This window comes from Anguilla anguilla, chromosome 4, assembly GCF_013347855.1.
Source record: "Anguilla anguilla isolate fAngAng1 chromosome 4, fAngAng1.pri, whole genome shotgun sequence".
Classification (NCBI taxonomy): Eukaryota; Metazoa; Chordata; class Actinopteri; order Anguilliformes; family Anguillidae; genus Anguilla; species Anguilla anguilla.
This window is the reverse complement of record NC_049204.1, coordinates 2,306,581-2,319,253: the sequence shown is the minus strand read 5'-3', so window position 1 is coordinate 2,319,253 and position 12,673 is coordinate 2,306,581. Positions and strand designations below refer to the sequence as shown.

At 50.4% G+C, this 12,673-nt stretch overlaps 1 protein-coding gene across 9 annotated transcripts in view; it reads left to right on the top strand.

Annotated features, from left to right (window-relative positions):
• LOC118224712 (arf-GAP with coiled-coil, ANK repeat and PH domain-containing protein 2-like) overlaps positions 1-12,673 on the top strand; it is a 52,312-nt gene that overhangs the window by 9,171 nt on the left and 30,468 nt on the right. For all 9 annotated transcript variants that reach the window (XR_004764684.1, XR_004764685.1, XM_035412350.1 and 6 more), the window contains exons 2-6: positions 7,535-7,592; positions 8,609-8,728; positions 10,050-10,103; positions 11,137-11,195; positions 12,328-12,511. Coding sequence is in view for 7 of the 9 variants with exons in the window: in XM_035412350.1 (XP_035268241.1) it covers positions 7,535-7,592; positions 8,609-8,728; positions 10,050-10,103; positions 11,137-11,195; positions 12,328-12,511 (475 nt within the window). In the remaining 2 variants the exon portion in view is untranslated. The remainder of the gene's footprint in view (positions 1-7,534; positions 7,593-8,608; positions 8,729-10,049; positions 10,104-11,136; positions 11,196-12,327; positions 12,512-12,673) is intronic.

Below are 12,673 nucleotides of genomic sequence, written 5' to 3'. Positions count from 1 at the left end.
CCTTCAAAGTGCTTAAAGTGTGTGAAATCGATGCCCAGAAATGTAAGTACTGGAATACCTGGAAAAACAGACCCCCTTTTCACAAAGTGCTTGAAACAGTCCTTAAAACTAAATTAGCCTAGTCTCTAAAATTGACATTTTAGAAAGAATGTTGTGTGTGATAACCTCCCAACAATTTGTTAAAATTTGATATTGTTTTTTTCTACCGTTAGAGCTATTTTCTTATTAATATACTTTTTACGCTTTTAGAGAAGCAGCACATTTCGGTTACTTGTTTTGTGCTGGGTCATTGAAAATGGGGAAATAGTGGTTGACCAGCTGAAATTTATTTTTGTGATGTCTGTGTGATCCCTGGCTCATTGGCTAGAGAAATTTTCCTCTTCAGTCCTCTACCCCCCCCCCCCCCCCCATCCCCCCCATATAATTAATATTTCACAGACGCTGCAAGCCAAATAAATTGCACAGGGTGCTGCTAACATGGTCTGAAACCCCCACTGGAGCTGGAAACATGCTGAGCTATGATCAGATCAGGGCCGTAGCGGGCATGGATGCCGCTAGGCTAAGTATAGTGGCATCCGGCTGAAGTGTGGGTCTTACCCTCCATATTCTGTGCTGGCCAGTGAGCGCTGAGACGTGCTAACGGAGTGAGCGTTCATTAGGCTCCACTGCAGCCTGGAACGCCATTGAAAGCGGCTAACGAGCTGCCGGCTGATTGGTCGCGGACCGACCCGCCGTCTTTATCAGTGTTTTGGCTGGCCTGTGGACACGGGCTTCCCCTCTGGGTCGAAAGGAAACCTGTGCTTATTGATTATACGTGGTGCTCTGCAGCAGCTGACCACTCTCATCTCCAATGTGTCTATATTGAATTCATCACTGATGGACAGATTGAGTTTTTAGCCTTACATGTGCAAGCATTAGCCTTTTAGCACATGCTAAACCTATAGGGCTTATACAGGCTTTATTATTTATCTGCACGCTGTTCATACCGAAGCAGAGTGCTGTAGGTGTGTGGTGCAAGGGTGCGATGGTAATGCCCCACCTGGGAATCGAACCTGCAGCCCATGCAGCCCTTCTTAAAATGACGATGCAGAACCGCGGCTGGAGGGGCAGGTCGCTGGGGCTCTTTAGGCAGGGGTGGAGGTGACGAGGCCGGGCATTCCTGGAGGATTGTGGGTGCAGGTCGGGTATTGCTTGGCGGTGGGCCCACTCCAGGCCATGTCGCATGAAGCTCCGACTAAAAAAAAAAGAAAACAGAGCATGGCTCAGATGTGCTCTCAAGTGAAACCATCTGTCAAATTAACCGCTGATAACGAGCGTGACAAGAGCGATAATCAGCCTGGGACTCCCTTAAATCCCCAGACTCAAGCGTTTAGTAGCGTTAGTGACGGGGGGGGTGGGCACTGTGTGACTCTGTGAGCTGAGGACTGACTGCTGTGCTCATTGAGGTGACTGACAGGCCACTGGCACCGCCTTTGAGTGGAGGAAACTGAGAAGGCCCTTTTTATTTGGTTCTGCCATATACAGAAATGTGCCCATAATAATGTAGGCTATATGTCAGCCTGTAGGCCCAGTACATTCTTTGGCTATTGGGTGTGTTGGATTGGGTGTTGGGTACTGGGTGTTGGGTATTGGGTGTTGTATGTTGAATATTGATCATAATGGATTGGGTGTTGGGTATTGGGTGTTGTATGTTGAATATTGATCATAATGGATTGGGTGTTGGGTATTGGGTGTTGTGCATTGAGTATTTTGTGTAATGGATTGGGTGTTGTGTGTTGAGTATTGGGTGTAATGGATCGGGTGTTGAGTATGGGTTGTACTGGATTGGGTGTATTGGATTGCACAGTCCCTGCTGTAGAGTTATGAAAGCAGATGTTTCCTGTTTCCAGTCTTGGCCTCTGTTGTAATCCAGGATCTTACAATGGAAAGCCCACAAAAACAAAACAAAGAGCATTCTCCAGCTCAGCTACAAGCTGGCAAGTCTCACACTTATGGGTCTCCCTGCGCTGACGTTTATACAGAATTTCCTCGGGTTCTTTCCCTAAAAAATCCCCAAAAATTACGGGACAAGGGACAACATAACAAATTCTTGCTCTAAGTGTAGCATTCCTAAGAATTGTTTGTACATCTAATGAGGTGTGTGGGCCAGCCTGAATTCAAACTTGGAATTTAATGGCAAAAGAAAGAAAGATGGAAAGAATAACAATGAAAGTTCAACCCCAGCTGCACTATCAGGGGTTCTCCTCTTTGCCAATTGCAGCGGTGGGTGGAGTTTGGCAATACACTTGTGCTAACAGGGCTAAAGCACTGAGGCTAATGCACAGCTAGCTGTTGGGTGATAGAGCACTTGGGCAAACAAGGCTACAACACAGAGGCTAACGTTGTGCCAGCTGCTAGGCTGGTAAAGCACTTGTGCTAACAATGCTACAAGCACAGAGGCTAATGCAGCGCTAGCTGCTAGGCTGGTAAAACATGAGTAGCCTGAGCGATGTCCAGCCAGCTGGCCTTGTCTGTGCGTGGGTTTGCCTGGAACCCGTCCTTCTGTCCTCTGCACAAACCTTCACGCTTAATCACCACCTGGAGATCGTCAGCATTCATCTCGAAACGTCCAGCCACCGAAATCGTCTTTATTTTTGGGAATTTGCAGAAGGCGTATGAAGTGAAAGTGGTGCAGGATGAGTCAGTATTTCCACCTGCATAGCTCTGCTCAGTCAAACTCGCGGTCAGCACTGAGACTCTGCTGAAACGGTGTGTGTATGAGCTGCCGGTTAAAACCACTCTTTGGTTTATCAGTGGGATCTAGGTGAGCCTCCAGGTGAGCGGTGTCAGGTGACGTCCTGTCACACGGAACAACGCGGCGCTGTCCCAGACAGGTGTCCCGGCAGATGGACGCGGGGGGGGGGGGGGGGGCTTGTGAGCACTGTCCTGTGTGGGCGGTGTGTCCTTCCTGTATTCAGAGCTGCTGCTCTGCTTTGTGGATGAAGTGCTGGTGCTCTGCCCCTGTGTTCTGCTCACAGTGATGTGAGTGGGCTGTTCTGCTCACAGTGATGTGAGTGGGCTGTTCTACTCACAGTGATGTGAGTGGGCCCTGTGTTCTACTCACAGTGATGTGAGTGGGCTGTTCTGCTCACAGTGATGTGAGTGGGCCCTGTGTTCTGCTCACAGTGATGTGAGTGGGCTGTTCTGCTCACAGTGATGTGAGTGGGCCCTGTGTTCTGCTCACAGTGATGTGTGTGGGCCCTGTGTTCTGCTCACAGTGATGTGAGTGGGCTGTTCTGCTCACAGTGATGTGAGTGGGCTGTTCTGCTCACAGTGATGTGAGTGGGCCCTGTGTTCTGCTCACAGTGATGTGAGTGGGCCCTGTGTTCTGCTCACAGTGATGTGAGTGGGCTGTTCTGCTCACAGTGATGTGAGTGGGCCCTGTGTTCTGCTCACAGTGATGTGAGTGGGCCCTGTGTTCTGCTCACAGTGATGTGAGTGGGCTGTTCTGCTCACAGTGATGTGAGTGGGTCCTGTGTTCTGCTCACAGTGATGTGAGTGGGCTGTTCTGCTCACAGTGATGTGAGTGGGCCCTGTGTTCTGCTCACAGTGATGTGAGTGGGCCCTGTGTTCTGCTCACAGTGATGTGAGTGGGCTGTTCTGCTCACAGTGATGTGAGTGGGCTGTTTGCCCTGAGTGTAGCAGGCTTGATTTAGGGAGCAGCTCCTCCTAATTTGCTGGGCACGGGCAGCTTGGCAGAGCAGTGGGTAAAGGGGGGGTTGCTGGGGGGGGGGGGGTGGTTGGCTCTGTGTGGGCCCCTGTCAGCTGGGGGGTGCTGATGCAGCCCGCCTGTCTGCACTGCTGTAACAGACTGCTGGGAGCGCACTCCTCCTTCGCCCTCTGACACCGTAATTCATTTTTTATTTAGCCTTTATTTTACCGGCCAGGCCTCTTAAGGCAGGAGTCTTATTTACAGCAGAGCCCTGGCAGGAGTGAAAAGAGCTCTCGAGTAGGCATGAGGAGGGAGGGGGAGGGGGGTAAAAAAAAAAGGGATACAGTTAAAGAGATAAAGCAAAGTAAAATAAGGCCAAATGAACTAGAGCAGAAAATAGACAGACAAAAGACGAGCGATAGACAGATAACAGGCCCTGGACTGGCAGCATATAAAGTACAAAACGTAACAGCAAAAGCCCAAAACTAACGGCTGCGTGGCAGGATGAGCAGCAGCAGACGTTTGGCGTTTGCAGGACGGAACGGAGAACCGTGAATTAGAACAGCAGCACGTTTCGGAGACGGAATGGAACGGTCCGGATCATGGACCCGTAGAGCCGGCCCTTCTGAGCAGGTCGATGCTTCCTGTGCAGTTTTACAGAGCCTGAAATTACATTACATTACATTACAGGCATTTAGCAGACGCTCTTATCCAGAGCGACGTACAACAAGTGCATTAGTTATGTATTGGCAGCACCTTCTCAAAACATAGTACATTTATTTTGTGATTTTAAGATTCTACTTTTATGTGAAGCCTCTTGGAATTTTTTTTAGTGTCAGCATCGGGGTCACAGACTTTAGGCTGTACGTAGTGATACTAAGACAAAAATATTCTTTTTAAAATGCATTTAATACCCAATTCCTAATGCTTAATTTGAATTAGCCCTTCGAATGAACAGAAAATAAGAGAAATAACTTCATGGGGTTAGTTATGTCAATTAAATCACCAGCCAAAATGACTTGATTATGCAGCTGAGCTCTCTTTGCTCTTTTCTGTTTGTTGTGAATGCTGGAGACCTCATTCACACGCTAAGCCCCTCCCCCTGCACTCAGAGCCTCAGTAGTTTGTCTAGAAACATGGCTGCCTTGTTCTCAGGCTATTGTTTAGCTCCGCTCTTGAGTTTGTAAAGAACAGTTGGCATTATCCAGCCTGGCAGCAGCTCACTGCGGCATTGTGGGTAATCAGTAAAGGGGAGTGTCGCAATCTCTGCTGTCCAGGCAGTGTTTGGAGGAAACATACTCCCGCCCGCCCCCCCCCTTGCCCCCATTCCAGGGTCACTGTATCACTGTATTCAGTTATCAGAGCCTACAGAGGAACTGTTTTCTATTCTTTTGTAATTGGTTCTGAGACGCTGGTTTTGCCTGGTGGACCCCGCGCGGCGGATCCCCTGCCCCGCCCCCATGCGTCAGCCCCGCCCCGCCCCCCCCCCCCAGCGCTTTGATATGGAAGCATAAACACAGGAAGCGGGGTGATTGACAGGCCGGCGCTGGGCTGGGCGGGGTTTCCTGGGCTGAGCTGAGCTGAGTGACAGGTCAGTAATGACCGCCCTCCTGCTCCCGCCTCTCTTTCCTGACGAGGAGAGGCAGGCCGAGCATGCAGCTCTCCGGCTCTGTCAGAGAGCGAGGGAACTACTTCCCCCTCCTCCCCAGAGCTCCTGGTGTTCAGTCTGACCAAAGCCCACAGAGAGAGAGAGAGCGAGAGCTACAATACCTCACAGAGTCTCTGATTAGTTTTCCACACACTGTGAGGGGGGTTCTTGTTGTTTCTTATACATGGTGTTCTTTCCCATGGCGCCTTGCTGTGGTCACATGATACTCCCTTGCTGTACGGTCGCCCGGTTTGCTTGGGTTGATTGGTGTACCCCAGCATTGCTTGTACGGGCTTGTTTTTGGGTGAATGCGGGTCTCTATCATCACAGTCCTGTCGGAGGCGAACTTTGGTCTGAGGCCCGTGGTGCACTGCCTGCTGACTTCAGACTCTTTCACTGCTGATGTACTCAGCCCTGTGGAGGTTAGGCCAGTTAGCCAGTAGTTACAGGAGTTACTTTTTACCTAACATAATTGTTGGAGGTTGATAGCGTAGCCATACTTTTACCTGAAATAGGCTAATGTCTTGATTTTGATTGCATAGCCGTGTGAAGGTTTGATGTTGTGCTGTGACGTTGTGGGGCTGTGGTGTTGGTGGGCGGGGCTGTGGTGTTAGTGGGCGGGGCTGTGGTGTTGGTGGGTGGGGCTGTGGTGTTGGTGGGCGGGGCTGTGGTGTTGGTGAGCTCACTCACATGCTGGTCTGCTGAGATGTTTCCTGTAGCAAAGGGTGGGGGTTTGGAATGTAGGGACTCAGTGGATCTGCAATGAGCTGATCTCACAACATCCTCCAGTGACCTCACTAATGAGTGTGAACCCCTCTCTAAAATCCCCCAGCAGTGCATGTGCTCATTTCCTAGTGGGGGGGGAACTCCACCTGCATCATCGGGCTATTTCAAGACGTTCGCTGAAATACAGGCCTGTGACCTTCTCCACACAGGGGGGTTTTCTGTTCATTTGAGCCTCTTCATAGTGTTGATTGACAGGGTTCCTACCTTAGAAAATCTACTAACTGGGATGCATTAGTGTGCTCCTAAATTTTTCAACGTAGGAGCACGTCATGTGCTCCTTGGAAAAATTGTTAAACCCATCCCTTCCCTGTCTCCCATCCACTGCCTCTTCAGTCACCTGGCTGGTCATCCAGGTGGCCGTTTCATTTAAAACCTCGCCGGGTTTTTGTGTGAGTGACCGTTAGCTGAAGCAGAGAGACACGTTTGAAATTTGTTAAGCGAAATAAAGATTCTGTGATGAGTCACACGGCTTTTTCAAGCCCTCATCAGATTAGCTTCGGGAAAAGCCTCCAGGCCCGTCCTACTTCTACACATTTTTTTCCTCTCGTTCTGTAGTTTTATCATTGTTATTTTTAGAGTATCCGTTCCTGGCAGAAGTATGTAAATATTAACAGCTGACGTACTCTGCCAGTAGCCTCCCAAAGCTGTGTTTGAGATGACCTCAGACTTCAAAGCGAAATGTGAGTTTGTTTACATGAAGAACTTACATTGTTTGAAGGCACTTTTTAAAATGCTTGATTCACAAAGCATATGAGAGAGCGTATGTGTGTGCGTATGAGAGTGTGTGTGTGTTTGAGTGTGTGTGTGTTTGAGAGAGTATGTGTGTGTGTTTGTGTGTGAGAGTGTGTGTGTGTTTGAGAGAGTATGTGTGTGTGTGAGAGTGTGTGTGTGTTTGAGAGAGTATGTGTGTGTGTTTGTGTGTGAGAGTGTGTGTGTGTTTGAGAGAGTGTGTGTGTTTGTGTGTGTTTGAGAGAGAGTGTGTGTGTGTGTTTGAGAGAGTATGTGTGTGTTTGTGTGTGAGAGTGTGTGTGTGTTTGAGAGAGTCTGTGTGTGTGTGTGTGAGAGTGTGTGTGTTTGAGAGAGTATGTGTGTGTTTGAGTGTGTGTGTGTGTTTGAGAGAGTATGTGTGTGTGTGTGTTTGTGTGTGAGAGTGTGTGTGTTTGAGACAGTGTGTGTGTGTTTGTGTGTGAGAGTGTGTGTGTTTGAGAGAGTATGTGTGTGTGTGTTTGAGAGAGTATGTGTGTGTGTGTTTGTGTGTGTGTGTGTGTGTGTTTGAGTGTGTGTGTGTGAGAGTGTGTGTGCATATGTGCGTACCTGTCTGGAAGTCGGAGCCTGGTCTGCTCTCTAACTGACATGTCTGTCTGTCTCTCTGTCTCTCTGTCTCTCTGTCTGTCTGTCTGTCTGTGCAGGGCTACCATAGAGGAAGTGGAGGCTGATGTGTGTGAATTGGAATCCAAGCTGGACAAGGTGAGTTCACACACACACACACGCGTACTCTGTTGGAAACGCAGATTGGAAAGCTCAGCCTGAGGGGTCAAAGTTCAGTTTTGCTTCAGGATAACGAGCTGGAACATGGCCTCTGGCTTGTGCCGCATTCCGATTGGCTTCTGCCGGAACTGCGGCTCACTGTCGAGAGGTCTCTTCCTGCTTCCTGTTCCTGGGTGACTCATCGCTGTCAGGCGCATCACTTCCTGTTGGGGTTGTAGGAATGGCCGCTCAGAGTACACTGAGGATCAGCAGAGATTACCCGGCAACTCGGCAACTCTAAACACAACGGCGCCTTTATTGCACCAATAAAGAGTCCGGAGAAACAGGGTCTGTGCTAAGGCTGAGTAAATATACCACAGACACAAACACTGACCGGCATTCAGGTTAAATGCGTTTCAATTTCAGCCTTTTAGGGTCTTGCCTGGCCGGAGTTATTAAATTCCCTGTTTAATAAAGCAAGAGCAATGAAGAGGTATTGGCTGGTAACGTGGACACACACAGAACCACACAAATCCTGAACCAACCCTCATTCATACAGCTCGGTTTAATGTATAATTCAATTTGACCTTGAACTATATCATGGGTTAGTGGGAGGAGCTTGAGCTGGGGGCGCAGCGGGGTCATGGGTCAGTGGGAGGAGCTTGAGCTGGGGGCGCAGCGGGGTCAGGGGTCAGTGGGAGGAGTTGAGATTGGGGAGGTGGAGCTGATTATGTGGGAGGGGCTTAGACGAGAGAGTGAAATCCCCCTAACGTTCTCTCACGTTTGTACTTGTCCCAACACAAGCTGGTGCATAAGCCAGGAGCCGTGGTCTACACCTTCATCCCTGTTCTCCTTCTCTCCCTCCTCCAGCTGGTAGAGCTTCATCCTTCTCTCCCTTTATCCCTCTATTACCCTGGTTAATAAAGGTCTGACGCCCTCTCCCTCTCCCTCCATGCCTCCAGATGGTGATGTTCTCTCTCTCTCTTTCTCTCTCTCTCTATTTTCCATCCTTGTAGCTGGTGAAGCTGTGCATTGGAATGATTGACGCGGGGAAAGCGTATAACACAGCCAATAAGCAGTTTGTGGGCGGGATCCGGGAGCTGGCCCAGCAGTCTGCCAGTGATGAGGTCATCGAGGTAAACAGGCAGTGTGCCACGCGCGCACACACACACACACACACACACACACACTCACACACACGCACGCTCACACACACTCACACAGCACACACAGGCTGTATCCCTATCACGTGGACTTCCTCTCTCCTGGGCCTGGTTCGTAGTTAGAAAGAATGCGACGGTAGAGGAATTTTCCCAGAAAGCACCGCTGTGATGTTAAATATCCACCTAACACAGGGGAATGGAAATATCCATTACACGAGCAGCGCTGAAAGCCCCAAACTCTACGTGTTACTTCTGGGTGATTTCCTTTAATGCAAACCACAGATGCTAAAAGTTCATGTGTTAGTTCAATGAATAGCTTCCTGGTTTTTATTTAGCCATAATTACCGCTTGTTTCGCTGAGAGAGGCCTCATGTTTTATGTATTTATAGCAGAAGTGACGTTTTTTCACTTCAGTTCTGATGACACGGCAAAGTGTGGTTTCAAACAGCATATCATTTATCCAGTATGCTGCTTTTATCTATCGTTTAATTTATCGAAATGTATCATTTTGAAAGGACCAAGCATACACTGAGGCTGATTAATGGCTGGCCTTTATAAGAAGCACCACTGAGGCTAATGACAGTTGCCACTGGTTTTTACCAGATATCTGCCACCGTGGCTGATAGATGTTGAGTGTCTGTGCCCGTAAACCACACTCCGTAGCTGGTAAATACTGTGGGTTTCTGTGGTATCGGGCAGCCCGGGGGTGCAGTGGGTCGCACTGTCGCCTCTCCGTGTCCGTGTGGGTTTCCTCTGGGTACTCCGGTTTCCTCCCACAGTCCAGAGGCACGCAGGCAGGCCGATGGGAGACTCTAAATTGCCCATGGGTGTGAGTGTGTGAGTGAATGGTGTGTGTGCCCTGCGATAGATTAGCGGCCTGTCCAGGGTGTGTTCCTGCCTCTCACCCAGTGCATGCTGGGATAGACTCCAGCACCCCCTGCGTCCTTGAACAGGATAAGCAGGTATAGATAATGGATGGATGGGTGGATTACATTACATTACATTTATTAGGCAGATGCTTTTATCCAAATCGGCGTACAATAAGTGCGTACTGAAGGTCATTGGATACAACTACAGAACACAGGTCCGATAAGGTACAATACTCATCATGCAGCAGTTATCCATAGCCATGAACACAGTAAGTCCAGTTCACACAGTAAGCAGAGGCTGGGTCAGAAAGACGTTTTAACTGCAGTAAGTTCTGTTTCACGGGCCCCCCACAGAGGGAGAGGGCTCCGTTTTATTTAAGGGTTTATTTAATTACTGTTTTTCCCTCCTGCTCTTCCCTCCGCAGACCAGTCTGACCAAGTTTGCCGAAAGCCTGCAGGAGATGATCAACTACCACACGGTGAGCGAGCCGCGCGGCGCTGTGCTGTCCTGGCGAGCGTCCGCGGCGGGAATCGCGGTCTGAGCGCGCTCTCGCCGTCACCATCGCCGTGACGCGTTTGGCGGGATTGACTCAAGGCCGCTGTGTCATCCTGGTCTTGCGATTGGCTGTTTCTGAGACCTCGGCCTTCGCAAAAACCCAAACAGCGTCCGCCCGCCGCCTGGTCTTCAGGAAGTTCATCTGGGCTCGTTTGGTCTGGTCTGCTCAGTGCTCTTCGATGCCACAGGCGTGAGAAGCTCCGCCCACTCTGAAAAGCCTTAAGTAGCTAAAGCTAACTGTTATAAAAGAATCACAAACGCAAAAGGCCGTTATCAGACTAGGGTTTGAGGACACGGAGCCGGTTTCACACTGTTTGTCCTCTCTTCAGTAATGAGGTTAAAGTTCACCAGACTTCAAAATGGCCTCTTCCTGGGGTTGGCTGGGGAGCGGCGGAAAGGTCGCTGCTGCTGGCCTGTGTGTCGGCTCACTGCTAGCTGGGAAAGCACTGGGCTTACAGCCTTAAGCTGTGACTCACCGTCAGGCTGCTCTGCGGTACAGTGCTCAGTGCGTGTGATCTGTGGTGAGGTGCTCATTGGCTGTGGTGGGGCACATGATCTTTAGTCACACGGCAGATGCTGCTGTTTTTGGGGCCATGGAAACTGCTAACTCTGCGTCGCCTCTGCTCCTTCGGTTCTGCTCTTAAATGCTGCCTCTGGAAGGCTGTTCCTTTTTTTATGAGCATAAAGTCATTGCCAGAAATGCCTGCTATGATTCACTGATCATAAAAGTCCCAAAAAAAGGCTGACCAGCGTTTTTCAGTGACCTTTTGGAAATTCTGACAGTCTTCGTTAATATGCTGTATATTGCTTAAATAGGCTGTGGTTTTCTATGCGTTAGACCCACAATGCATCACATTTTTCTGTAGTTCTTAGTTGTTATTCGTGAGAGTTATATTAGCTGATTGATTCTGCTGTTTCTGTGCATGTGCTTCACCAGACACGTTGTTCTTTCGTAGATCCTGTTTGACCAAGCCCAGAGGTCGATCAAGTCCCAACTCCAAACGTTTGTGAAAGAGTGAGTATTTCTGAACTAGCCCCCGAAAACTCTGTAAAAATGTTTGAGATGAAGACTCACATCAAAGTGCTTCCCCCTCGCTGGCCTTATTTCATCCTTCAGTTTCTTCTCTTAATTTGTTTGGAACAACGAGCCCCACTGTCCCACCCCTGAGCGAAGGCCAGCTGCCTGACCCCTGACCCCTGAACCAGAAAGAGGGGCTCCGGCACGTTCCCTGTGGGATCTGGCTGTGTGTGTGTGTGTGTGTGCGTGTGTGTGTGGGGCTGTGTGTGTGTGTGTGTGCGCGTGTGTGTGTGTGTGGGGCTGTGTGTGTGTGTGTGTGTGTGTGTGTGGCTGTGTGTGTGTGTGTGTGTGTGTGTGTGGCTGTGTGTGTGTGCGTGCGTGCGTGTGCGTGTGTGTGTGTGGTGTGTGGCTGTGTGTGTGTGTGCGCGTGTGTATGGTGTGTGTGTGTGTGTGCGTGCGTGCGTCTGTGTCTGTGTGTGTGTGTGTGTGTGTGTGTGTGTGTGTGTGGCTGTGTGTATGTGTGTGTGTGTGTGTGTCTGTGTGTGGTGTGTGTGTGTGTCTGTGTGTGTGTGTGTGTGTGTGTGTGTGTGCGCATGTGTATGGTGTGTGTGTGTATATGTGTGTGTGTGTGTGTGTGTGGTGCGTGCGTGTGTGTGTGTGTATGTGTGTGTGGTGTGTGTGTGTGACTGTGCGTGTGTATGTGTGTGCGCATGTGTATGGTGTGTGTGTGTATATATGTGTGTGTGTGTGTGTGTGTGTGTGTGTGGTGCGTGCGTGTGTGTAAGTGTGTGTGTGGTGTGTGTGTGACTGTGCGTGTGTGTGTGTGTGCGCGTGTGTATGGTCTGTGTGTGTATATATGTGTGTGTGTGCATTTGTGTGTGTGTGTGTGTGTGTGTGTGTGCGCGTGCATGTGTATGGTGTGTGTATATATATGTGTGTGTGTGTTTGAGAGAGCATGTGCAGTGATGTGAGCTGCACTCGTCTGTTTTCTGTAGAGAACAGGAAGACGTTTTGGCTCTTTCCTGCGTCGCCCCTCCCTCCCCACCCCCCCCCCCCCCAGGCCGCGGCTAACGGGTCGAGCCGTGCCCGCGCGGCCTCAGCAGCCCGCTAACGCGCCGCTGTGTTCCAGGGACCTGCGGAAGTTCAAGGAGGCGAAGAAGCAGTTTGACCGGGTGAGCGAGGAGAAGGAGGCGGCGCTGGCGAAGAACGCCCAGGCGCCGCGCAACAAGCCACACGAGGTGGAGGAGGCCACCAACATCCTGACCGCCACGCGCAAGTGCTTCCGCCACATCGTCCTGGACTACGTGCTGCAGGTCAGCGAGCCCCGCCCCGACACGCCCAGCCTGGCCCCGCCTTCCTCTCTGCCAGGCCCTGCCCTGACACGCCCAGTCTGGCCCCGCCCTCCTCTCTGCCAGGCCCCAACCTCCTCTCTGAAAGGCCCCACCCTCTGCTCAGCCTGGCCCCACCCCGACACG